This window comes from Morus notabilis, unplaced genomic scaffold, assembly GCF_000414095.1.
Source record: "Morus notabilis unplaced genomic scaffold, ASM41409v2 Scaffold157, whole genome shotgun sequence".
Classification (NCBI taxonomy): domain Eukaryota; kingdom Viridiplantae; phylum Streptophyta; class Magnoliopsida; order Rosales; family Moraceae; genus Morus; species Morus notabilis.
Genome location: NW_010363281.1, coordinates 38,041 through 63,808, shown reverse-complemented (window position 1 = coordinate 63,808; position 25,768 = coordinate 38,041). Strand labels below are relative to the sequence as shown.

Here is a 25,768-nt window from a genome sequence, read left to right as displayed (position 1 = left end):
TGTGTGTATGTATGATACACCATCTAATGTTATACACTAGACTTATTGAAAATATCAATTACTTTTACTCTTGGCTTCCAAAGCTACATTTATTCCTTGCTTCACTAGCAAGCGCAAGAATGCTACGTCACGCGTAAATGTATAGTTATGAGAATGAGAGTTTCTTACCCGGAACATCTATTCTTTGCCTCCTCAGCAATCAGCCCAATTTATTTCTAAAGTAGATTCTAAAAAACAATTAAAGAGAGGAAATGATCAAATCAAACTCCATCTTTGATATCTCTCTCTCAAATTTTCTTGTATCACATCAATATGGCTTCTACACCCCAATATTCCATAGGACCAACTAATTCCCTAAGATCAACCGTGCCCTTTTTCAACAAAGTCTCCACTGCCCAATGTTGGAACAGAAATCATTTAACTAGCCATCCTACAATCACCAAGCACATCTCTAGGCCTAATTTTCTTCAAATGCCATCAGAAATAATAAAGAAGGAGCTCAAAGTTAGAAATGGTGGTTGGAGAGTTTGGGGCATTGACGATGGGTCATGCGGAGTTGCGCCTACGCCTCCACCACCGCCTTCCGTCCTGGATGTCGTCCGGGATTTCCACAACGCCATAAATGCCAGGGACAACGACAAGCTGTCTCAACTTCTATCTGAGGACTGCCATTATGAAGATCTCGTCTTTTACATTCCCTTCGAAGGAAAAGAGGTTTGTTTTAGCAAATATTTTGTGAATATTAAGGTCTAGCTAGCAGCTAGTATGCATGGATGTTTATCTTCTTTTTTTTTTTTTTGGCATTTTATGTGTCGATTGAGAGTTTAATATGGTAGAACATAAAAATTCAATTTATCAGGTTGCTCTTCAGCGACCACCCCGTTGACCGGCGATCAATGCCTGTCATCGGAGATTGCCTTTGAACGACACCTAGTAGATTACAACCGGTAACCTTGTCGATTACTCTTTTGACCAGTAAAAAAAATTTCGGTAATACATATGTCGTTGAATTTTGAACCAAAATGAATCAACTCTTCTAGGGGTAATCCTCAAAATTCTCCAAATATAAAAATGATATTTGAACTCGATCCAAAATTAGACCCTAGAAAATTGCGTCCACAGGAAAGTTTTGATGCTAGTATACATTCATTTGGCTTTTTGTTGCTCTTTTGAAAACATAACCAAAATGAATAATATGGAAATTATTAATTTATAGGGTGTCAAACGCTTTCTCAACAGCGTGACGGACGCAATGGGACCAAATGTTCGTATTGCCATTGACAATATGGCTGAGGCCGAGGGATTAACTGCAACTGTATTATGTCATCTCGGTACGTACGTAAGTTACCATCCACGAGTCTCGTTCATTTTACCGATTCGAGTTTTCAGTTTTAAATTTTTACAGTAAATGTCAAATCTAACTTTTTCTGCTACAGTAAAAAATTCTCAGAAAATGTCATATCTCAGCTCGAATTGAAAACTCGAATCCGCAAAGTGAACGAGGCCTGTTAACTAAAATTCAATATTTTCAAAGCAAAAAAAAAAAAAAAAAAAGGAAAATCTCACCATATAACTAAGGCATATCGTTAGTGACATGACATTTTGAGTAGTAATTTTAGTTATTCAAATATTTGTGGCCGTAATATGGAACAATTTTTTTTTTTTTTTTTTGAAAAAAAAAAAGTATCACAGAACTTTGTTTTTGACATAATTATACTAAGAAACCATTAAAGCAATATAGACCCTCCTCATCGTCACCGCAGAATGGAAAGATAAAGGGATGCCCTTTACCAGCGGTTGTAGATTTTTTGAATGTGAAGAAGTTGCTGGTGGAAGGCTCCTCATAAGGTATTATGTTAGTTGTTATCACTATCGAAGAATGCATTTTGACATATGCATGTTCTTTTCAATAAAAGTGAATTTTATGTGAGAAAACTATTATAGTAAAAAAGTTAAATTTGAATTTTTACGAGAGAAAACACTATAACAATAAAGTTTGAGCTGTGATCCAAGTATGTGTGAAAAGAACATATGCATTTCTCTCATATACTTGACTAAACAAGAATATACGTTTACTAGGAAAATAACTGGCTTGGAAGAATTGCCACTGAAACCTGGTGATTTGTTATTGGTATGGATGTATATGATGGCATGATGCGCAATAAGTTTTCCTTTCTTTCTTTCTTTCTTTCTTTCTTTTTTCCTCCTTTTATTTATTTATTTATTTATTTTTTTGCTCGTTTAATCTGACTGTTTTTCCCTTTCCCTCTCAAATATGTGTAGAAACTATTGAAGGCAGTTACAACTTTTTTTGATCTCTATCCAATGGCAGCTAATGGTACGTGTAACATCTTCTGTCCAAATATTACATGAGATGGAATCCAAATTTTTGCCTATAGAAACGTACTCACAACATTCGGTACAGAAAAGAGAGAAAATTAGAGAAAGAAAAGAAACCTTATTTTATTTTATTTTAGGGGCGGAGCTGCATTGAGGCGCTTCTTCTATTTTTATCCTTCAAAATGTTTTTATTTTTTTTTACTATTTTTATTGCTATCCACCTGCAATCTAAATATACTCATATTTAAAATTTGAAACTCCAATAAACCAAATATCAAGTATAAACTTAAATTTTTGGGACAAAATTTTAGAGAAGTGAATCAAATTCCATTACAAACTTAGTTCATTCAAAAGAAAAATAAAAAAGATACTAAGGGTCCATTTGGTAGAAGAGATGGATTGGTGGAGGGATAGATAGGATATGAAGGGAGGGAATGTGGGAAGTGAGGGAAGGATTGAGAGTTTCCTCGAAGTTGTTTGGTATGATAAGAAGAAAGATAATTACTTTCCTTTCTATTGTTTGGTATTAGAAGAAAACAAGAAGGGAAAGATTTGATTTTATTGATAAAGTTACGTATTTACCCTTATATTGAAAGTAATTAAATTTACTTGAAATCTTTTATTTTTATTGTATTTAAAATTGATTTGCTTTATAATACAAATGGACACATATATGTAGACATATTTTATTTGTGTCTATATAATGTAAATATATAAATGTGTATCAACGTTATATTAAAAAAGGAAAAATGGTCAATTTGGGAATAATGGTCAAAATATCTAGAAGTGTTTAGGAAATTCTTAAATTGACACATGGCAATTTGAGAATAATGGTCATTTTTTTCTTTAACCATTTCCAATCTGCCCATTTTTGGAAGGATAAGAATTTGTGGGCCCTAAGGGATTTACAACTCCTTGCTCTTTCCCCTTCTCTCCTCTTTCCATCCTACCAAATAAGGTTGAATTTCACTTCCAACTCTTAATCCATCCATCTACCATTCTTTCCCTTGTACTAAACACACCCTAAAGTAGACAAAATTGATGTAAAAAAAAAAGATAGACAAGGTTAAGAAAACATCGTTATTTTGTAATTTTAGTGCAAAATTTTGATTTCACCTGTCCCTGAAAAAAAAATACCTAGCTCTGTCACTAAGTAGTACTAGAGTGAAAAATTATGGTAATATAGGGTTTATAATTTACACTACTTACAGGGAGAAAAACACATGGACACACGTTTTCAGAAGAGAATGGGAAAAATTACAAATATAGAATTTACTCTAATCAACTATATATACATAGAATTCTCGAGCAAAAAAAAAAAAAAAAGAAAAAAAAAAGAACTATATACATAGAATTTGGTGAAATTAACTGCAATTGCTATTTTAAAGCATTAATGCTTTTCTTCGAGTTATGCAGGATTGCTTGCGAAATCCCACGGCACACACGAAGGACTTGATAAGCTTTTGGACATGCTTCGTGGGAGACGTCAAAGTTAATTATCTTCTTAATCTGATATGTATTAAAAATAAAGTTCAAAACTTTGCCCTTTAATGCTACTATCAAATATATCGTCAAATTTGCTTTTTAATATCACAACTATCTGAGATTTGGGTACAAAGAATATATTTTTCCTACGTAAATATAGTTTAATGTATGTGACGACCTCTTATATATATGATGACATTAAAAATTCGCATCAGTGGTTGAAATATGTGTAGTACTATAGAATTCTCTGTTATGATGATTGTTGTGGCTTTTAAAATAATTGTTGCTATTGTAACATGAAGCAGCTACGCGTTTAGTAAACCATATATTTGAAAGTGTTGTTACCTCTAAAAGTGGTGCTAAAGTGTTTGGTAAATGGTAATCCTAAATTGTTAAAATGTTCTCGTTCATTTTACTGATTTGAGTTTAGAATTCGAGTTTTATTATAGTAAAAAGCTCTCAGAAACAGTCACATCTAACTTTTTATTATAGTAAAAAATTCTCACATAAAGTCACATCTCAACTCGAATTAAAAACTCGAATCAGTGAATTAAACGAGCCATGGAGATATGGTTGAGTACCTCTTGGTAACCAGTTGGTCGACCACCAGACTAAAATTGCAAAAACCTTAACCTTGACCTTTATACATGGCCCTAAAAATTAAAAAACCTTTCATTTGTGGGTATCCTGTGCGTCTAACAAGTAAAAAAGAATACTGAACATTTATGCTTAAATAACAAAATAAAAATCATATGAGATTGCATACAAATACATACACATTATATAGAGATAATTTTTTCCTTTTTGAAATTGCATGTACCTTTTTTTTTGAAAAATTTAGCTTGGGATTGCGAATAAAAGCGTATTCATTATATGTTTCAAGTATTCATTAACAGAATTCCAACAATTATACTGAGAGAAGAAAGAAATGGGCTCTACTTGTATGCCTCGTTACATTACCGAGAAATGCTTATTCCTCTAAGCCCTCAATTCGAGCTAAGAGTTTGAGAAACCACCTTTGAGCTGAAGGCATACCGATATTACGAGTCATGTTGTTTAGATGATATTACGAGTCATGTTCTTTAGATGTCTTTGAGCTAAAAAGGGATAAAGAGACAAATACTTCTTAGAATTAATGCGTGGATTTAAATTTTTACTTTTTATTCTTAATTAATGTCTTAATCAATAAATTATATTAGTTAAAATGACATTAATCAAGAGAGATGTATAGAAATTCAGACTTTTCTTGCTAAAAATATGTCGAGGTTTTCAATTTAAGATCAGTAATGCGGAGAGTTGACTTTGACTGCTAAATAGTAAGATATAATGGGCTAGAATTCCAACTAGAAAGTAGAATAATTTTAACTATAGGCGCAGCTTGTAACGAACGTCTTCCGCAACCTAGGATGAAGTCAATTGCACACTTTATGATGAAATTTAAAGCTTTAGGACATGTTCTTTTGATATTTTTGAGTTATGTAATTTGAGTATAGATTTTGAGTTGAATTTGAGTGATAACTTGAGTTGAAGTTCTAATTTGAGTTTGTGTTTGGTTGTGTACATTTGAGTTATGGTTTGAGATAAAAATCTTTTTAAGTTTGTGTTTGAGTAAGTCAAAACTTGAATTTGTATTTAGATAGTATTTTAATAAAAACTCAATGCTGATGAAAAATTTTAATAGGGTATATGGGTCTGGTTTTATTCGTCTTTTTGTTGTCAACGCATAGAAAAAAATCATCTCAGTCAGAATTAAAACGAAAAAGTTATAACATTTTTAAGAATAGAAAAAATATTGTTCATTAACTTGAGTTCGAGTTTCTGAACTCGAGTTGAAGAGGAAACTTGAACTCGAGTTTTAATCTCAAACTCGAGTTCAAACTTAAAAGAATATGAACTCGAATAAAGTTGTAACTCGAGTTGCTTTTTTTGAATTTTTCACTAAAAAACAGAGTTGCCAAACATGCCCTTAATTATATGGGTACATTTAATATTGTTACTGTTTTATCTAAAAAATTGAAAGGATGGAGATGGTGCCACGTAATAGAGAATGCACGTGCAGTTTAACAAAAAGCGTAACGTTAGCCTATGATTAATCAAATCTCGTTCCTTGTACTTGACTTATAAATTTAAATCTTTAATTATATGGGTAATATTCAATATTATTGTTTTATGATCTAAGAAATATGATTAATCATATTTTTCATCTTTTGTTGATCCCCAAGAACGAGTGATCGAAATTCGAATAAAGTACAGTGTATAAGTCCATGCATGCCGACTTTGTTTGTTACATTTCTCGGGCTAAATTACTAAAATGCCCATATTCATGAAAGGGCCTATATGACTTGGACTTCAAATAATAATAAAAAATAATGATCAAATTTATCTGTGAAAGTATTGAAGTTATAAGAGAACTTCATCACTTTTAATACTGCTAAATTGGTTTCATAATGAGTCTTCTAAAATTAGAAAGAAGCCGAAGAAAGATTACATATTAGAATGCACTACTAAAAAAAAAAAAAAAGATTAATATGATTCATAATAGACGACAATTTCCTTTAAATAAAATCAAGTTAGGCTCTTTTCATTTACTACAAGGCCCCTAATAATTTCTTTATTTCTTGATTATGAATATGAGGAAGATGACACTAATGATCTCCTTATTTATTTAAAAAAAAATAACTAAAGCAATAATTAATATGAAATTTGTGTGATTGGAACATTAATTTTTCACTACTGATATTATTGTTATTTTAATTAGTAGTTAATTTTTTAACAGCTTGATTTATAATCAAGAGAACTTTTATGCGTCGCACTATAAATTCTTAACTTAGACACTCATAAAATATATCATTAAAAAATTAATCTAACAGTTAAAATGAAGTGTAAAAAAAAAAAAAAAAAAAAAAAAAAAGAAAGAGGGCGGGATAGTTTTCACTCTAGAAATCAAAAATCTCCGTACAAGGTCATATTGGCCATTTGGACATCTATCGAATAGGAAAAGTACACTAATGACAACCAAGAAGCTTTGACTTATCATTCTTCTTATTCACCCAATGAAGAAACGCCACGACCGACAGTGTAGCCACGCTCAATCCGCCTTCTAAAAAGCAACCCTTTTCATAAAAAATACATATAAATTAAAAATAATTATAATCTCATAATTCTAATTTATGAACTCCTTAATATCAACCCCTTCCTTGTTCCCAACGGGTCCCCAACCGACCACGCCCATATCAACCCCCCCAAACTCACTCTCCAAATCCCACACAATTCACCATCAAAATCATCCAAACATTTTCGTAATTTCTTACATATTGAAATGGAGGAAATTAGATATTGGAAACCCGTCATTGAAATGGCTCCTCCCTGCCCTCGCTGCGCTTCTTCCAACACCAAGTTCTGTTACTACAACAACTACAGCCTCTCTCAGCCTCGCTACTTCTGCAAAGGTTGTCGGAGATACTGGACCAAAGGCGGCTCTCTAAGGAACGTTCCGGCCGGCGGAGGTTGCCGGAAGAAGCGCCGCTCCGGCCCGAGAGTTCAACCTTCTAATTCGCTTAGTTCTTCTTCTCACGACTCCAATGAGGGTTCCAATGGCGACTCGGGTTCTCAACCGGCCGGTTCGGATATTGACCTAGCAGTTGTTTTCGCTAACTACTTGAACCAAAACCCGAACCGGCTCAAGCAAGATTCGGTTCGGGAACAGATTTCTCACGACGAGAAAATTGAAGAAGATCAGAAAATTCATGAAGAAATAAATATGGGGATTGATGGAGTCGGCCAATTTGAGTTGCAGAATTTTCTTCGAAGTGATCATGAAGTTGTGCAAGATGTAGTTTGGTCTGATCCGATAAACTTTTCTTCGTGGCAACCGATGGCTAATTTGCAAGAGATCGAAACTTTTCCTTCAACGAACGATATCTGGAGCTTCTTTGATTCTTCTGGTTTTGACGTTTTCTCTCAAGATCTTAATTTAGATGCGTAAATTTAAAACCTTCCGTTATACTTTGCTTCTTTCATAATTCAGGGGAGTCTTACAGTTTTATAACATTAATTAAGTTCCATCAAAACATGGAAATTAAAGTTCATCACACATAGACATAATTGTCGGAAAAATTTGATATATACAATAAAATGACTCATCCTTTACTGTCAAAGTTGTTCGTTCACATACATTAGTTATTTACATTCTACAACTTAGCTCTCTCTCTCTCTCTCTCTCTCTCTCTCTCTCTCTCTCTCTCTCTCTCTCTACTGATTGCAGCTTAGCATTTGTGTGTGTGTATGTATTCCGGCTTGAAATTGTGTAACATAAGTTCAGAATTCAGATCTACTCCTATTAGCAAGTTGATAATTCATTCAATGTATGAAAATAAACTCTCATATAATTGATTCCACGGAAAGTCTGGAATCAGATTCAACTAAAATAAAATTAAAAATAATAACAATATTATTATTTTGATACTTTGTGTTTTTGGCAATTTCTGCTCAGAGAGAAATTTACCTATGACGAAATAAGTTCTAATAATATGGACTCCAAGCACATGAACACAATGTAGAGATCGACGTGCACGGCGGGGTCCTCTTCCGCGCACGTGTCTGATATCATATATATATATATATATGCATTAATTTTGCTTTTTTCAGATTTTTATTTTTAGGCGGGGTCCTCTTCCGCGCACGTGTCTGATATCATATATATATATATATGCATTAATTTTTTTTTTCAGATTTTTTTTTATTTTTTTTTAATATGCTTTTAACATAGTTACTTTCTATTTAGTTAAGTAGAAGAATAGAAAGTCATTTTCCAGAAAGACACTCGGGATACCGGAACAAAATTATCAAAAATACAAGGTATTACTTTGTAATAATTGAAAAAAAGAAAGAAAGAATGTACCTATTAATACCATTTTTTCCAAAACTAAAAATAGTCTAAAAACTCGTGTTATTTGAACCCTAGTTGGGTTAGACTATGGGCCCTACATTTTATTACAAATCTGCAGATACGAAAATAGTTCAAGGTCAAAACAATGTCACAGAGCACCGTACCGTCCACTAATGAAAAGCATGCAAAATGAGATAAACAAGTGGATTCACATTTTATTAGTGCACTAAAGTATTTTTCGAAATCATGATATTTACACCTTTTCTTAGGGTTGTGTCGATGCATATGTTTTGAAAAGTAAAATGCAAAAATATCATATCTCGTCCTCGCCGATTTGAATAGAATTATCTTAATTGTTTATAATGGGTGTTTACGTACTCATGAATATTAGTTATTTGTTTGGGCATTTAAATTCGACTTTGAGAAGCTAAAGACGGAGATGCTATGAAAGTTGAATTATGGAGAAAGGATACGAACATTGCCTAGAAATTAGAATTTTTCCACATAGAGGAAAAAAAAGAGAATTTCTCTGATAAATCCCCTTGTCGGTAAGACTTGATTTCTGATTGTTAGATCTGATCAAAATTACATCAGATTAAAAAATTATGCATAACAGATAATTTTTAATACGGATTTAATGATTAAAAGTTAAGAACTACCGATAGTTTATTTTTTCTAATCCTACCAGATAAACTCCCAAAAAAAAAAAAAAAACTCAATTGGAGCTGCTGAAACAAAAATTCTCCCATGTCCTTCAGTTCTCCTCCATTTGCTAATTTTGCTTGCACATCTACTAGTGTTAATGACCTCTTCTCTTAGTGCGCACTCAAGTACCCCCTAAGGAACTTAAGCAAATGCTTAAGGCACACACCTTTTTAAGCTTTGATTAAGACCCATATCTTGGAAGTTGGAATAATAATAATAGTAGTCTAATTTTTAAGCATTATTATATTAAAATTTTGAGAAAAATCATTTTTTTTTTCTAATTATAGCTAATAAATCCTCTAATTTTAAACCCCTTCTTTTTTTGGAGATATCAAACTTCAAATGTAGAGCATAATAACCCCCGAAAAAATCGAGGAAGTACTTTTTTTTTAATATGAAGTTGCTCATTTCTTATCAAAATCTCAATACAGGAAAAAAAAAAAAAAAAAAAGTATACCCATGTAAAACAAGATAAAAACATGGATTCCAATTGTATGCTATTTATCTCTGTATTGTGATTTTGATGTGTCTCGGTGAACTTGTTTTTTCTAGTTGAATATTTACATTCAATAACAGAGATCGAAGCGATATCTTAACTTTTCTGAAGATGAAAGAGAAAACCTTTGTCCTGTAGTGTCGTCTGTCAGCGGCTTTTTCCATCCCTTATTGTGTTCTTCGCTCTGTCCCTCTCAAACTCAGAGGCCATCTTGTCATCAGAAGCGTCTTTTGTGTAGGTCAAGATTTTTTTTGTCTTTTTTCTAGTTTTTAGTTTTCAATTTTTCATATTATTGTAATAGAGGTATATTGATTTCGTCGTTTGTGTGTATCTGCCATGTATTTTGGTTATGTTTGGCTTCAGGATGTTTAGTTAAAAGATTTAAATTATGATTTGAATCATGATTTATAGTTATTACATTATTTTTTTTTATAAAAAATACACATAAATTAAAAATGATTTTAATCACATAATTTTAATCTATGAACCAAACGTCCTCTTAATATTTAATAACGAGGATGGTTTCCCTATTCTACGTGCAGTTTGTATTTTTAGTTTGCTAGATTTGTTAGTATGCTGCTTATTTTCCTTTATATTGCCAAAATAGGAGAATGATTTTAATATACCGAAGGGAAATGCTTTACTTATCTTATTTCTTTGCCATGATTTAGTAGGATGTGTACGTTTTATATTGGGTAGATTAGAATATTTTGTGCAAAATTTCTTGGTTCTCATCTCGAGAGGCCGGGATTTTATATCATAACTACTGATAGCATAAGGCTAATTCGAAATAGCTTACAGGCCTAGTTTGATGTGTCAAAGAGGAGCGCTTGTATTGATTGTATGTAAATAATATTCCTTTTGTTGCTTAGTAGTATATGTTGCCAATTATGTGCATGTTTGATCTAACATAGAAAGAAATATTCTGTATTCGGTTTTTTTTTTTTTTCAAATGCATATATTGTAAAAATATTGCTCGCACACACACTTTAGAATTTCTTACTCTTACAAAATTGCATAATAAGAAGTTCTTTAGACATAACTTGGTCTTAGATTGTATGAAAACGAACTTGTTGCAACTGGGTATTCAAATCCAAAATTGGACAAAGGTTGTGCCAACATCACATGGTAACGCGATGGGTTACATTTGGACTGAACCTTGGAATTACTTGTAGGCTCGGTCACCCACTGATCAATCCAAAGTCACCTGTCGATGGATCGATACTCCTCAAGTTGCCATATTTATAAGAGAAAATTGTTAAATTTACTCGTACAGGAGTCTGGGTTTTATTATTTACTCTTTTGACTAATATAGTTATTTGATTAAAAAAATATATTAATCAATAATAAAGAGAAAAAATTTAGAATCATGCACTTTGAGGAGTATTTGTCTCCTTTATCCTATTTCTAATCATTGGACACCCGGCTATTTTATCACAAATTTATTAATGGTTTTCTTTTTCAGAAATTTCACATAATCGGATTGATAATAAAAGAAAAGGGATGTATTTTTGGATTCCTACATGTAAACAAACATGAATTTTCGGGTTCATAACATAACTCTCAAAGAAAAATTGGCAAGTTAGAGCCAAATCCCGTAAAAGAAAAAAAAAAAGATTGTAGTGATTCAAAAAGTAAAAATTTATTTACCTTTTGCCATAATAAAAAAAAACCGAGATAGAAATCTCAGTCGAATCTCAGTGGCTTTAACTCAGCAAAACAACTCGTATTGGTTGACTGATCGTGATGACTAATAAGTGTCCTTCACATTAAATCTCATCAAAATTAGTCTCAGATTAATCAAATTGAACGAAAATTATCCTCAAATTTACCTAGTTATAGTAGTTTAATAGTTTAGCGCCTGCATGGTAAATTACTAAATTCCGGTTCTATAATTTTTTTTTTTTTTTTTTTTTGGCTATTTGCTTACCTTCCGCAAAACGATAGTTTTTTATATTTACCTCTCCGAATCTATTTCCCTCCTTCACCCATTAGTCCCCAACTATTTCCCATACGTTAGCTTAGCCAATTTACATTTTTGTGTTATCTTACTGGTGCAAGATTTAAAATCATCTAAACAAGATCATAATAACTAATCTAGTCTAAAATCCGAAAATGTCACAAAATTTTTATTTGGGATTTAGGCATACCTCATATTCCATTGGACAGCGGAAAAGCGTTGTCAACAGTCGCTGAAATCCGTCAATGGGCGGCCAAAATCCATGAAGAACCTGCAAAAGGAAGAAGAAATTGGCAAGAGGAGCCGTTGAGCTCCTCCTTATCTCTCCCTCTCTGCCCCTTTCACGTTGGCAGCCCACACCCACAAGCACAAGCCCCCTTTTTACTAAAGAAGGGGTGTTGCACACATAAACCGAATAAGCCTAAGGGCTTTTAAGCAATATTCAATGGAGAGGGTATTTAATCTAATGGGTTGACCAAATATTAAGAGTTATAAGGAGTTTATATGCCTAAAGCGAGTTAATAAAATAATAGTTCATTCTATTATGGACTGATATTTAACATATATACATGTGTTAATTTACATTAACACAATTATCTATAAAATATTTTAATTAATTACAGAGTAAATTGTTATAATTATGAAAGTCTACGTAAAAATATTCCAACAACTGGTACGTCAATCTTACATGTCACACGATGTCTGTATTTAAAACTCTGCGTGCCATATATGACCCTTTCCAACTTATACTAAACAAATATATGAAAACTTATGGAGTACAGGTAGACATGTTCAAACACCCATACCACTACGAAACCGGCCTAGGCCTTTGTATATATACGTACATATATATACACACACACAACCCCTTCACTTAATATAATACCCAGACAAGTAGGTCGAGAATTTTATCAATATTATATTTTTCTCCCCTTTTTTTTTTCTTTGTCCATTTAATTATCTCTAATTTCCTTTCCATTGACTTGCTCTCTTCAAATATTTGTTGTCAGCTCATTTTATAAATAACAGCCCTCTTAACCTAATGAAACTAGTCTAATTATGCCATTACCCTTTTCGCCATCATCATCATCATCATCATCATCATCACCTGGTTCTTCATTTCCTTCCTTCTCTTCCTCTTCGTCTTCCTCTTCCTCGAGTTCTTCTCCGGCTACCGTCCGATCTCCGGCATGGATCCGTCCGACTTTCCGCCCGGAAAATTTCCAAGAAAAGAGCTCCAAGGCCCACGCCCAACCCCTCTAAAGATTAGCAAAGATTCATACAAGATCCGAAAGCCTCCCCTCGCACCGCAACCGTCGCAACCGCCGGCACGACCACCCCGCCAGCCCGTAATAATCTACGACGTCTCCCCGAGGACAATCCACACAAACCCTAGTGATTTCATGGACCTAGTGCAACGTCTAACTGGCTTACCGTCCTCATCCAATAATGGTACTGCTAGTACTAGTATTACTACTACTGCTGCTTCTACTGCCGCTTCTACCGCTAACCCTAATTTCTACGAGAGCCAAGCCCTAACCGGTGCAATATCGCCGGCGGTTCGATACGCGACGATAGAGAAAGCAAAGTCTCCACAAGGAAATCTTGATCATGATCATGATCATCCTCATCATCATGATCATGATCATATGAGTGGTTTAATGGAAGGGATGGAGATTATGCAGGATCAGTACAATAAGGGTTTGTTCTCCGGAGTCTTGTCGCCCGGGCCCGCCTCGCTTCCTCGGATCCCTCCAAGCTTCTTCTCTCCACCGTCCGATAGCTTCTTCCATGATCTGAGCCCTCTGATTAACGCCGCCAACAGGAATTTCCTCGAAGGTGGTTTCATGCCTAGCCCTGCAGCTGCAGCTTCATACTTCATTTCTCCTCGGATGACTTCTACAAGTACTCCTTCCATAGACTTCTTATTCAACAACATTTTCCCAGATAATTAATTAATTTGTGACTTGATAATTGTTTCATTATTTCATTCGTTTTCTTTTCTTGCTTCTATGGTGATCAAGAAAATAAAGAAAACGGCATTGTGGGGCCCTAAAGAGAGAAAATTCAATCGGCCTCTTTTAGGTGGGAAGCAAGTTGGCAATTAATTCTTATACAGGCCCTTTTATCTTTAATTTGTGGCTTTTTTTTCTTTCTTTAATTTTTTGTGGGCCATTAGACAGAGTGTACGTAGGTTTGGATTAATGTGTTGCGATCATAATGATGATATACTGATGTATTCCTTTTTAGATTCCTTTTTCCGTCATACAACAAAACTTAATGGAATATTCTTGCCATTTCTTTCATACATATTTGGTGTCTTATATCTGTTCGTTAGAACCAATTTTAATTGTATATATTAAGTACACGTAATTTTTTTTGTATATTAAGGTGTTGTTTGGTTCATGAGTTTAAAATCATGGTTCATAATTCTTATTTTTAAAATTTAAATTTTTTAAAAGAGAAAAATATTATAGTAAAACTAAGAATTATGATTTTAAATTAAGCTGAACCCTTCAAACAAACGTCACTTAAATGAGTTTGATGCATTTAATTTGTATCTATTTATGCGACGAATTACATATACATATATATAGCCATGATAGAAATAATTATCCTATGTAGTTTTTATATCTTAAGGGCGGCTATATCTTGTTTAAATATTTTCTGTCAATGATTAAATTGGTATAACAATTTATTCTTTTTTCCAATTTCTCCTGAAAGCCGACAAAATATAGTTGTACATAGTTCGCGCCTCTTTATGTTTGTACTTTAAGCATTCAAATTTGATATAGAATATTCGTGATGAAAACAACTTATAATGTTCATTTGTAATGAAAGACAGTGCTCTGGTTAATTATATATGGTTTCTTGGTTAATTCAGGTAAATAGTAAGAATATTTGTCAGAGTATATACCGCATGTCTTCGACACTGAAGGAAATAATATCTATGGAGGTATTCAAAATGTAATTAATAAATTGATTTACTTCATTATTATCAATTAAGTCCTTCGTATATTTTTCCATTTGGTGATCATCTGATCTCTTTAGTCTTCTCTTCTAAAACATTAACTAATTAATTAATTATCAAAGGATTTGTCAAGCAATTCAGTAAAGAAGTTTTAGAAACTAAATGGTAGGGTTTCATGAAACAAAAATATTTTAAACATTGAATTAGCTTTCAGTGGGAAAGGATTAAATATAAACATTAATAAAAACGGGAGAAATAATATTGATCAATTTATGTGATGGAAGTGAAATTTTTTATGCGATCAACAAGAGTTGTGAGAGTTCTAATGGTGATGTTAAAGTGATCAGGAAAAACTGTGAAACTAGTTACACGAGCATTTGCATATAGATTTCCTTATAAAGATGTATGTCAAGCAGTCAAAAAATAAAAATCTATTTTTGCTTTAAATGACTATTTTAAGTACGAAGAACTAAATTACTAAATCACTAAATCATTAACTTTTCTTACAAGCAAAAAAAAAAAAAAAACTAAATTATGTAGCACTGTGCTGTGTTAATCTATAGTTTGATCTCAATAGAGATAATTAGGATCTCAAAATATCATAATAATCACGACTAAGAGATTGGTTGATGTGATTTTTCGCAAGCGTACGAATCGCACAAGTAATATAATGAGTGAATAAGATATCGTTTCCATGGAGACTAGCTTAACAATTATTGAAATTGATATTTTCAACTTTATCTAGACAAATAAAATCTCTATAAAAGATCAAAATTGAAAAGTAAGTAAAATAAATTAACACAAATTATACGCAAAGTAATTATGAAAAGAGATCATTGCAAGAAAACACTAGAGCATACAAGTTTCACCAAGACAATTCATATTCAATTCCAATTATTCGCAAACATCACCTCTCATTCATGTAGTAGAACAAAAAATTCTAATTTATCTAATAGTCCTTCTGGAGATGCTATTAAAAATATTTCTAACATGTAAATTCACTATCGCAAGATGTGAATCCCACCATCCTAGAAATTCATTAAGTTCTTTGATTTTTTTAAAATTGCTATCGCAAGTCGTATTACTATCTCTCAATGTCCTACGCACCTTACGGCTCCTTTTATTAGAAACTATTCCTAAAAACTCCTTCTGGGGTTTCAATTTAGGTTTTCAATTCAATTCAATAAGTGATCAGTTTATTGAAAGTATTAAGAACAATAAAAGAAACACATTCATGAATAGAAAACTCTTAATGAATAAACTTCATTAAAAGAAAATAAATGAAATCAAATATTCATGTCTTGGCTACACTTGTAACCCTAGTCTAAAAATTTAGAACATAATTGAAAAAGAAAACATAATGACAATAATAATAATTAACATAAGAAATTCAGGAAAGAATAAAACTGTTTGGCGAAGTTGAAGTTGAACTTCGTTCTTGAACGAATCCTCACCTCCTTCGTAGAGTCGTCTTCTCCCCTTCTTTTCTTAGCCAAAAAATCCTAGAAAATAACCCTAAAAATCCTATTTATAGTGTTTGGAATCATAGTGGTATTTTTGTAAATCTTTGAAACTCAAATGAAATCAAGTCGGCAAAGTTTTCGAAGTAGCGCAACGGCCCTACTATTTGGGCTGCGGCGCTGAGCAGAAAGATGCCAAATATCCGCCTTGCTTCGAAGTAGCGCCACGGCTTTGGTTTTGGGCGCTGCGGCGCTAAGCGGAGAAGTTCTTCATTGCGTAAAATAGCGCCGTGGCTTGACTGCACAAAGCCTAGGCTCTCTTCTCTCGGATTTTTATACTGCAAATGGACTATTTCAGAGCCTAGGCGCCATCTTTCAAGGCTGCGGCTCTCCAATATCAATTTAGCTCCAAGAATTACTCTAATACTCGCCTACGAACTCCGAATGATACTAATCTGCAAAACTAATTAAAATCACATAAATTCGCTATTAAAATTACTCTAAAACTAACATAACACTCTATTAAAAGTATCAAGACAAACATAAATCCAATATATCACTGGTACACCGGTAAGAATTAATTTATTCCCCTCTCAAGATGAACCCAGGTTCAAGTCTTGATAGCTACAATATAAAAGGTCTTGTTTAGTCAACAGACCGTACGACCTTGGCCACCCATGATGGTTTAGATGAAACTAAGCTCATCGTTCAAGTAGAATTAGATAGATGAGACTCAAGTTTTTGTTCCATTATTGAACCCAAGATTTATTGCAAATTAAAACTTTATGATCATATATAATCATCGTTTAAACGGGGAAAAAGGCATCTGCCGTGATTAATTAATAATTAGTATATTTTATAAACATAGTAAGCGCCGACATTCTTTCAAGAAATTTAATTATATGTTTTTTAATAATCCCAAAATAAGATGCATGGAGATGTGAATCCTGTAACCAGTTCTACCAAAAAAAAAAAAAAAAAAAGATGAAGATATATGTGCATTGTGTGTATAAAGTTGATATAGCAAAGGTAATTGGGTCAGTTGAAACTAATGAAATTAAAAATTTCTTCAATGATTGAAAACGAGAAAAGAAACAAACAAATACATGCTACAAAGTAGACTCCGTCCATTCAGCTCCCCCGACAAAATTCAGTTACAAATGTCATTTCCAAATAACGTCATAAATACAATTGAATTAAGAGGCTAATTAATTTGGAATCCTTAATCAGTTATTCGCTAATCACTATGGTTTTTTCTGGAAATGAAAACTGAGAATAAATCGTAGCAATAAAATTCTATTAATTGCTCTTAATTCGATCATCAAATCAATAGTAACATTGATAATAATAAGCAGTCATAGTTTTTTTTTTTTTTTTAATGGGGGGCGGCGCTAAAGAAGCAGTCAATAATGAATTGATCGGCTAAAATGACAAATGTATAGCAAGAAAAGTCATTCGGAGTTCATTATTTCCTGTGTACCAAAAGAACAACTGAACAACTTCAGACGCCGTCTAATAAAGGTTTCAGTTTCGCATTTATAGTGAAAAATGTCAGTTATATTTCTTCCAAATTGTAATTTGACAAAAAAAAAAAAAAAAAAAAAAAGTTCCCAACTTCCCATTTTGGACAAAGTACGATATCAGGTTACAATTTTCTTCTTAGATTTTGAGAGAAATATTGGATACAATGTCCAACTGGACCGGGTCAGCCTAATCGGGCTTTTTAGCTAGACTTGACCTTGACTTTTTTCACTGAAGAAAAGACCATCTCCACGCGCGCTTACTATTACAAAAGGGATTTTGTCCTTCTAGGTCCCCTGAGGCCAAGACATGCTGAAACGGTTTTTTTCGGGTATGACTTTCTTAATTTTTATCTATTAAATTTAGTTAAAATTATATTAAATTAAAAAATATATAAAATTAACAATTTTTAATATAAATTTAACCGCCGATAGTTAATTTTTTTAATCATAACAAAATAACTCTCAAAATATAAATCAGAAAAAGGAAATGAAGATCACATTCTTAATGTTCGTACACTTGATCATTTGGCTCTTTTAAATTTGTGTTTTTGTTGTATTCAAAATGCTCCGAAACCATATTATTAATTATTAATATCATCCGACTCCCGAGCTTTGAAACGCACCACTCAATTCTCTTGAACTTCGTTTGTGAAAATGCTTTCCATTTCAATTTCAATTATTATTACAGTTTAATTTTTGTATTTTAAAATTACTACTGTAAATTTACACACACCAGCAGAAATGAATCTCCCAATTTTGTAAGAGATTAAAATTGAAATTATTTAAATAATTTGAGAAATCCACACCCAATCTATTATTTTATCTTTTTTCTTCTACCAATTAATCATGGGTCGTAATATCATTTTGTTCGTCTCATCACTCATCTCTTTGAGTACTTTTCATTTTTCCATGGGAATTTCTCCAGAAGGATTAAAAAAATGGAACCATCTATAGTTTTATTTTTTCAGTCGTTAAATTTTTATCAAAAACTGTCTATTTTGTATACTTTTTTAATCTAATTTAATTTTGATCAAATTCAACAGTTAAAAAAATAATCTTACAAGTAAGACGGACAATCAATTTTTTCATCCTAAGTTGGAAGGCAAAACAACAATATTAGTAACCGAATTCAGTAGGTTACTTTTAAAAATGATAATTATTACTTAAGATATTTTATTTATTTATTATTTTTTTTTTTGTTGTAATGTTACGGTGAATGATTACACACACCCTATCCAAACTTTTGGTTTCTCGAAGTCTTTATCAAATATAATTAATTCAATACACGTGCTTATTTTTTTTATGGTTTCTTTCATATATTATTTTGTCGTATGCCAAACGCTGGAGTGGTTACATTGAAGAAAGTATTAAGTACGGAATAAATAAATAAATAAAGATCAACCCACAAAAGATTAAAAGTCGTATGATTGTTATCTATAATTGTGAAGGGCTTTGAAAGTAGAAATTATTGACCTTAACAGTCTAGATTAGCTTAATGCAAAATTCCAAATTGCATTTAACTTTTTCTTCTTTAACCTAACACACGGAAACGTGCAAGAAATATGCTAATGAAAATGATTTCCAAAGCTCCCACTACGATAACTTTTCTTTTATTTTTTATTTTTTTTTCAAGCGCAGTCAAATTGCAGCTTTCCGTTTTCCAAAGTTAAAAAAAAAAATTTGAAAAGTACACACAAGAGGAATAAAAGTAATAAAATGATAACAATATCCCTAATAAATAAACATTTCGAAGAAAATATCCACTTATGCTCCGGCCCAAACCGTTGTTCAGAATAAATGGAGGGAAAAAAAGAAAGTAGAAACGATCAACTGAATTGTTCTATTTTTATTACTCATACTAAAATGATTAGTCACGCCTGAATTTGCTCATTTTTCACTCTAAACAATTTGCTAATTTTTTATAATAAAAATAAAAATTAAAAATGCTCTCCTGTATTACTTGCCATCGCCCATATCCTGTGTCTTTAAAGATCACAAACGAGAATCGATGCATGTGATTATAACATGGCCGAACTACTTTTTAATTATATTATATGGTATAATTTTTCCTTTGTTTACGTGAACTTACCTTTGTAATGACAGATGTCCTCATCATGTAAATGGATCGGGACATAACTCAGTCGTCTATACTAAAGTCAAACTATGGATAAACATGATTCTCTCTTTTACAGCCATTTGCTAGAGAATTTCTACAACATGACACTTGTCCTTTTTAACTACAGATAGGTAATTTTAACTGTTAGATTAAGATTTAAACGGTTTATATTGTGAGTGTTTATATTAAAAATTTACAATGTATTGTATAGAAATACTATAACTACAGATCATTAAAAACTAGAGTTGTTCAAAACAATCGTGAAATTGACACCGATCGCTAACCGATTGAAGAAAACTGATCAAAAGCGAAACCGATTACCGTTCGACACCGATCGACCACCACACATGGGCAATCGGTTGTCAATTCCGGTGGCCGAGGTCATCGGTTAAACCGAACCAACCGACCACTATTACACACTTAAAAAAACAAAGTTTTGTACAGGTGGAGGTTCAAACCTTCAATCTAAAGGGTAAAAGACCATCAACTAAGCACTGAACAACATTGTTCTTGTTCGTATAATTGTGGTCTCAATAATATTTATTAATATTTTAGTCTTTTCATACTTTTGACATCTAACAACTAAAGTTGCAAGAGTCTCAGATAGAGAAGAGATCAAAAAATACTACCTCAACTAGTCTATATAAATGAAGTGAGTCCTTTCTTGGCCTCACACTTAATATTTTTTATGCTTTATTTTTGGATGGGCTTCAATTAAAGTTTTTTTCTCTTAATTTTGACTATATTAATAGTTGAAATTGATCGAAAAAAATATATAGTTTAAAATACTTGACTTACTAAAAATACCACTTTTAGTGGGAACCGACCACCGGAAACCGGCCATAGTTCGGGCGGTTAACCAACCAAAGTCTCTCCTCTTTGGTTCGGTTTCGGTTTTAAGTTTTTGAAAACTAACGTGGTCGGTTCGGTCACTAAACCGACCAAAACTGTCAATTTTAAATCGACGAACAGTCCTATTATAAACTTAATTCAACAGTCAAAATAATAGTATCTATCGATAGTTGAAAAGACAAGTAATTACTATAGAAAATCTATATTTTTAATAGTTTATTTTTCTTAGAGACTAATTATAAATGTTACGTAGATTGATGCTTTTCGTCCCATTGTTCATGGTAATTTTTGTTCAAAATTATTACCAAGATAATTGCGTAGTTTTGGCATGCAAGGAGCTGAGGCAACAAAAATATACTCAACTTTTTCTATAAAGAAAATTATAGATTCTACTTTTTTTAAGTACTTGACTTACTAAAAATATTACTTTTAAAAAACTATACCCGTTGACTAGTTCTAATCTAAAAAATAAAAATATATAAACTAACATTAAAGAGGAGAAATAAAAGGTACTTCATTTCAATAGATATTTTTAAAAATTACCCGTTTCTGTAATATATTGAAAAACGATTACCCATTTCAATAGTGTTTGGAGAAATCTGATCCTAATGCACCTGACAGTAAACTCATAAGCAGATCAACTTTGCAAATGCTCAACGTAAGAAAATCTCAAATACAATGTCCAATTTATTCAAAATTTTGCATTTAATTGAGAAAACCATTCTCCCATGCAATATTGTCAAACTTTTGGCATATATTACACTTGGTTCTAAATATGACATAGGTATAGCACATGTTAAATTTGCCATTTTTACTTATCAATTGATGTGTTCACTTTTTCACAAAATAATCATAATATTGTAATTTTTAATTACTTGACAATTACAAATTATACTTCCAAAAATTCGAAAGCTTTTAATAAATAAAGTAGATATAATCTAAAATAGCATTATGCATTAGAGAACCAAATAAAATAACACAATAAATGTAATTTTTGTATTTTTTTTAATATGAAGTTTGTTATTAGCATTTGAATTGAAGGCTTTTGGATCAAGCATCTTCGGTGTAAGCTGTTCCATTGGTATGAGCCTAAAATTGTGATGGTAATAGAGAGATTTTGTGGACTATGCACAGTAAAAATTCATATCCAGTATTCATACAACATTCTGCCCCTGCATTTTCTCGGTACTTCAAGACTAAACAGCAACATTGTGGAACATCAGTACTTTTTTTTTTTTGGGTTGAAATACTAACAACAAAAGTTATCACTCTTAAGGCTCTTTTAGAATTTAAAAAAAAAAAAAAAAAGTGTATCTCATTAATTTACAATAGGAGGGTTAAGAGTCAGAACCATATCTACCGCAGCTCTTGCGCAAACAAGTGATCAAACTCTGCCTGTGGTGGTTGGAACATCGAAACTTTTTGTAGTATTTGTTAATCGTCAAGCTTTCTTCCCCCGAAAGACCCCCCATAGATAATACTTCATCCGAAACCCTGCAAACCGATCAACCCGTGGCATAACTTCGTGGTGCTAACTGCGTATAAAGGCTAAACAAAAATCTGAAGGAAAAAGAAAAGGAAAGCTCACTCCTCATATGCATAGGCAAGTCATAAGATGTGAAAACCAAGAGTTCTGCTTCTTTCAACACAGCTCTCATAGCAAGGTCCTCTTTGATCATGCCGTCGACCAGGCTGTTGAAAACATTGTCGTCTCTGCACCCGCACACGACACTCAGTAAATTAAAAAAAAAAATCAAAAGCAAGAAATTGAATGAGAACATGAAGGCTAAGATCACCTTCCATTGTCAGGAAAGAAGTAAAGAGCAATATGATGACAACTTGGCCCAAACATCCGAAAACTTTTAGGCCAAAAGTGAGATCGTTTAGACAATTCAAGAGAAACTTCTTCTGGTAACAACTTTGCCACCTCAAACACTTTATGACATGCCAAGTTGGATAAATGGGCAGCAACTGAGAGTATTTCTGGAGTGTTTAAGTCTCTGTTGCTGATTCTCAAAGTTCCACTGTCAAATTAAATCATATAGTTTACAAACTGTATCATAAATGCAACTTCATGGTAAATTACAAAAAGGCAATAGAATAGAATTTCTTACTTCCAGATTGGGTCAATCATAGGTTGTACATCCAAATAATAATTCTGTTCTAAATTTGAAAGCTTGGGGTCATTAACATCATTTTGAGAAGCTTTTGAAGGCTCATGTTCTTCATCATCTTCAAGAGGCAATCTCTGTCGTTTTCTGAACGTTTGATCCTTATCATACTTGCCTCTGTACTGTAGCTCACTATGATAAGGCCTACTATCACATATCTGAACCTTCGTTTTAGCTACAGAACCAGGGATGGCCTTTTGATAATTATCACGCTTGCCTCTTCCGTCCTGTGGCTCACTACGAGAAGGCCTACCATGTTTACCCACCTCTGCTTTAGCTACAGTACCAGTAATGGTCTTTCTTTGTGAGACATTTAAAGGCTTGGAGTCACTAACTTGATAAGTTTTTTGTTTACTGAACGTCTGAGACTTATCAAACTTACTTCTGTACCGCAGCTCACAACTAGAAGGTGAACTATCATGTATCTGCACCTTCCATTTAGCGACAGAACCAGTTACAGCGTTTTGTTGTGAGATATCCAAAGGCTTGGGGTCACTAACTAGAGAAGTTTTATTGTGTTCGCTGAAATTCTGATGTTTATAATTCCCATCACGTTTCTGCACCTTTGTTTTAGCTACAGAACGAGAAATATCCTTATCTTGTAAGATACTTGAAAGAGTAGGGTCACTAGCGGTAACTTGAGAGGTTTTCACACGCTCAGCCTCTTCATTTGAAAGTACCAATCTCCGCGTTTTTGTAAGCGTTTGATCACTATCACATTTTTCTCTGCTCTTTGGCATATTACCAGAAGGCTCACCGTCACGAATCTGCACCTTGGTTTTATCCATACAACTAGCAATAACCTTATGTTGTAGAATATTTGAAGGCTTTGGGTCACTACATTGCAAAGTTTTGTGCTGTCTTTTGAACTTTTGGTCCCTATCACTCTCCTCCCTGCACTGTGACTTATTACCAGAAGACCTACCATCAAATATTTGCGCCTCAGCTTTAGGTACAGTACAAGAAGTGAAAACCCGTTGTTCTAAGGTACTTGAAGGTTTAGCCTCTTCATCTTCACGAACCAACCTCCTTTCTGTCCCGAGCTTTTGCTCGTTATCACTCTTCTCTTTCAACTGTGAAACATTACCAAAAGGCTTACCTTCACACATCTGCTCCTCTGTTTTAGCCTCGGAACCGGTGCTAACCCTCTCTTCAACAACATTTGAAGCTTTGGAGTTACTAACAGCAACTTGAGAAGTTTCTAAATTTAGATCCTCTTCATCTTCAAGAATCAATCTCCTTCTGAGCATCTGATTCTCTCTACAATGTGGCTCAATACCAGAAGGCGTATCTTCATGAGTTTGCACCTCAGTGTTAGTTTCCAAACCAGTGATAACCTTTTCAGTCTTCTTCAATCTGCCCCTACGTTTATTTGGTTGCACTGTTTTTGGTGATTCTACATCTACAGAGACACTAAATGCGGATGAAGAAGAACTTGGTTTATCAGGAGTAGACTGCTTCAAAATATCTGGTTTGCAATCTTCACAAAACCATACTACAGGTTTGGATAAATCTTCTGGAAGTACTTCTAAACAATAGCTGCAAAATAAGTAAAACAAAAAAGTCATCAAAGAAAATAAGGTTTTCATACAAATAAAAATGGAAAATTAATGTACTCGTTATTTCTACAAAAAACTGTAAGCAACATAAAAGAATGCTTCAAACTCAATCCGTTATTTCTATTGTGCTACTTTGTTTTGCACACAAACCAAAAACAAAAGCATTCAACTGAGGACCATGCGGCATTCAAAATGCCAGCATTCTTCTTTTTTTCTTTTTAACTTTGTAAAACCAATGCCTTAAACACATACCGATGCAAAGCATATTCCCCGCACTTTTCACAGAGAGTCAAGGCATCCTCGAAGCCTTTGACACCACAATGCTGGCAAACAATCTCCTACAACAACAAACAAATAGAATTAGTAACTGCAAGTTTCTGCTATATGCATGTATGTATGTAAACACACATGGAAGCATACACGCACTCCTGCCTATGTAAGTGCGTGTATCAGAGAGGAAAAGTAAAGCGCTCTACAGATATCCAAAAAACAAGAACACAGAAGCTCCTAACATAGTTGTTTATGCACAAACTTTTGCGTGTTATGGAAGCAAATAGCAAACAACACAAGGAGAAGAATCCACCGGATGGCACAATCTTGGCCATCAATGTTTTATCCTTGTACCTCTCAGGATCATTACCGATGGCGTAGCCACATCCGTCACATTCTAAATACAGCATAGGATTCGACCCTATGATGTAATTGCTAACTTCATGTAAAGGTTTCAATCTCACTAACTCAAAACTTGAAATTATATGAAGCAGAAAAGGGAACAGTCCCATATATGATACCGCATCAAAAAAATAAAAAAAATAAAAAAAAATACCGAAACAAATCAAAACAAAATGAAGAATCACAAGTTCCAATTGACAGTAATACAACAACAACAACAACAAGCCTTAATCCTAACTTAATTGGGGTCGGCTATATGGATTTCACTTTTCCACACAACTTTATTTGAAATTAAACTTTCTGAAGGCCTAGATCTAGAATGTCTTTCCTAACTACTTCGGTCCACGTAATTCTTGGTCTACCCCTCCCTCTCATAGTATTAGGTATAAGAATGTCCTCCCAAGCACGAACTTGCGCTTCTAGCGGTCTACGTTGGACATGCCCGTACCACCTCAAGCGGCCTTCGCGCACCTTATCTTCTATTGGTGCTACACCTACTTTACTACGAATAACTTCATTCCTTATGCGATCCATTCTCGTATGGCCACTCATCCATCTTAACATACGCAT

The 25,768-nt window shown here is 33.1% G+C and overlaps 4 protein-coding genes across 5 annotated transcripts; 3 read left to right on the top strand and 1 right to left on the bottom strand.

Annotated features, from left to right (window-relative positions):
- Positions 1-277: 277 nt before the first annotated feature.
- LOC21385418 lies at positions 278-3,909 on the top strand. Of its 2 annotated transcripts, XM_024169325.1 has the most exons (6): positions 278-714; positions 1,217-1,331; positions 1,764-1,848; positions 2,080-2,131; positions 2,284-2,338; positions 3,757-3,909. In XM_024169325.1, exons 1-6 carry the CDS (start codon positions 313-315, stop codon positions 3,834-3,836), a joined length of 789 nt encoding a protein of 262 aa, XP_024025093.1. In that variant the 5' UTR covers positions 278-312; the 3' UTR covers positions 3,837-3,909. The 2 variants fall into 2 exon arrangements, with proteins under 2 accessions (XP_024025093.1, XP_024025094.1); XM_024169326.1 differs by lacking the exons at positions 1,764-1,848; positions 2,080-2,131 and having other exon boundaries at positions 1,217-1,339.
- Positions 3,910-7,144: 3,235 nt separating this feature from the next.
- LOC21385417 (dof zinc finger protein DOF1.2) lies at positions 7,145-7,810 on the top strand. Its single transcript, XM_010103793.1, has one exon. It carries the CDS (start codon positions 7,145-7,147, stop codon positions 7,808-7,810), a length of 666 nt encoding a protein of 221 aa, XP_010102095.1.
- A 5,166-nt stretch (positions 7,811-12,976) lies between these two features.
- LOC21385416 (protein MKS1) lies at positions 12,977-14,138 on the top strand. The gene has a single exon (XM_010103792.2). It carries the CDS (start codon positions 13,065-13,067, stop codon positions 13,827-13,829), a length of 765 nt encoding a protein of 254 aa, XP_010102094.1. The 5' UTR covers positions 12,977-13,064; the 3' UTR covers positions 13,830-14,138.
- A 7,751-nt stretch (positions 14,139-21,889) lies between these two features.
- On the bottom strand, positions 21,890-25,206 carry LOC21385415. Its single transcript, XM_024169321.1, has 6 exons — positions 25,024-25,206; positions 24,779-24,864; positions 22,911-24,506; positions 22,593-22,820; positions 22,385-22,509; positions 21,890-22,290 (listed from the first exon to the last, which is right to left on the bottom strand). The coding sequence occupies exons 1-6, from the start codon at positions 25,204-25,206 to the stop codon at positions 22,238-22,240; spliced, it is 2,271 nt and encodes a 756-aa protein (XP_024025089.1). The 3' UTR covers positions 21,890-22,237.
- Between the last annotated feature and the right edge of the window lie 562 nt (positions 25,207-25,768).

Excerpts from the sequence above, each read along its gene's own strand:
- LOC21385417 (XM_010103793.1), top strand. The coding sequence starts at position 7,145 with ATGGAGGAAATTAGATATTGGAAACCCGTCATTGAAATGGCTCCTCCC.
- LOC21385418 (XM_024169325.1), top strand. The coding sequence starts at position 313 with ATGGCTTCTACACCCCAATATTCCATAGGACCAACTAATTCCCTAAGA. Across the intron at positions 1,849-2,079 it reads GGTGGAAGGCTCCTCATAAG|GAAAATAACTGGCTTGGAAG; the intron begins GTATTATGTTAG and ends TACGTTTACTAG. Across the intron at positions 2,339-3,756 it reads CTATCCAATGGCAGCTAATG|GATTGCTTGCGAAATCCCAC; the intron begins GTACGTGTAACA and ends CGAGTTATGCAG.
- LOC21385416 (XM_010103792.2), top strand. The coding sequence starts at position 13,065 with ATGGATCCGTCCGACTTTCCGCCCGGAAAATTTCCAAGAAAAGAGCTC.
- LOC21385415 (XM_024169321.1), bottom strand. The coding sequence starts at position 25,206 with ATGCTGTATTTAGAATGTGACGGATGTGGCTACGCCATCGGTAATGAT. Across the intron at positions 22,821-22,910 it reads ATGATTGACCCAATCTGGAA|TGGAACTTTGAGAATCAGCA; the intron begins GTAAGAAATTCT and ends TTAATTTGACAG. Across the intron at positions 22,510-22,592 it reads TTCTTTCCTGACAATGGAAG|AGACGACAATGTTTTCAACA; the intron begins GTGATCTTAGCC and ends GTGCGGGTGCAG.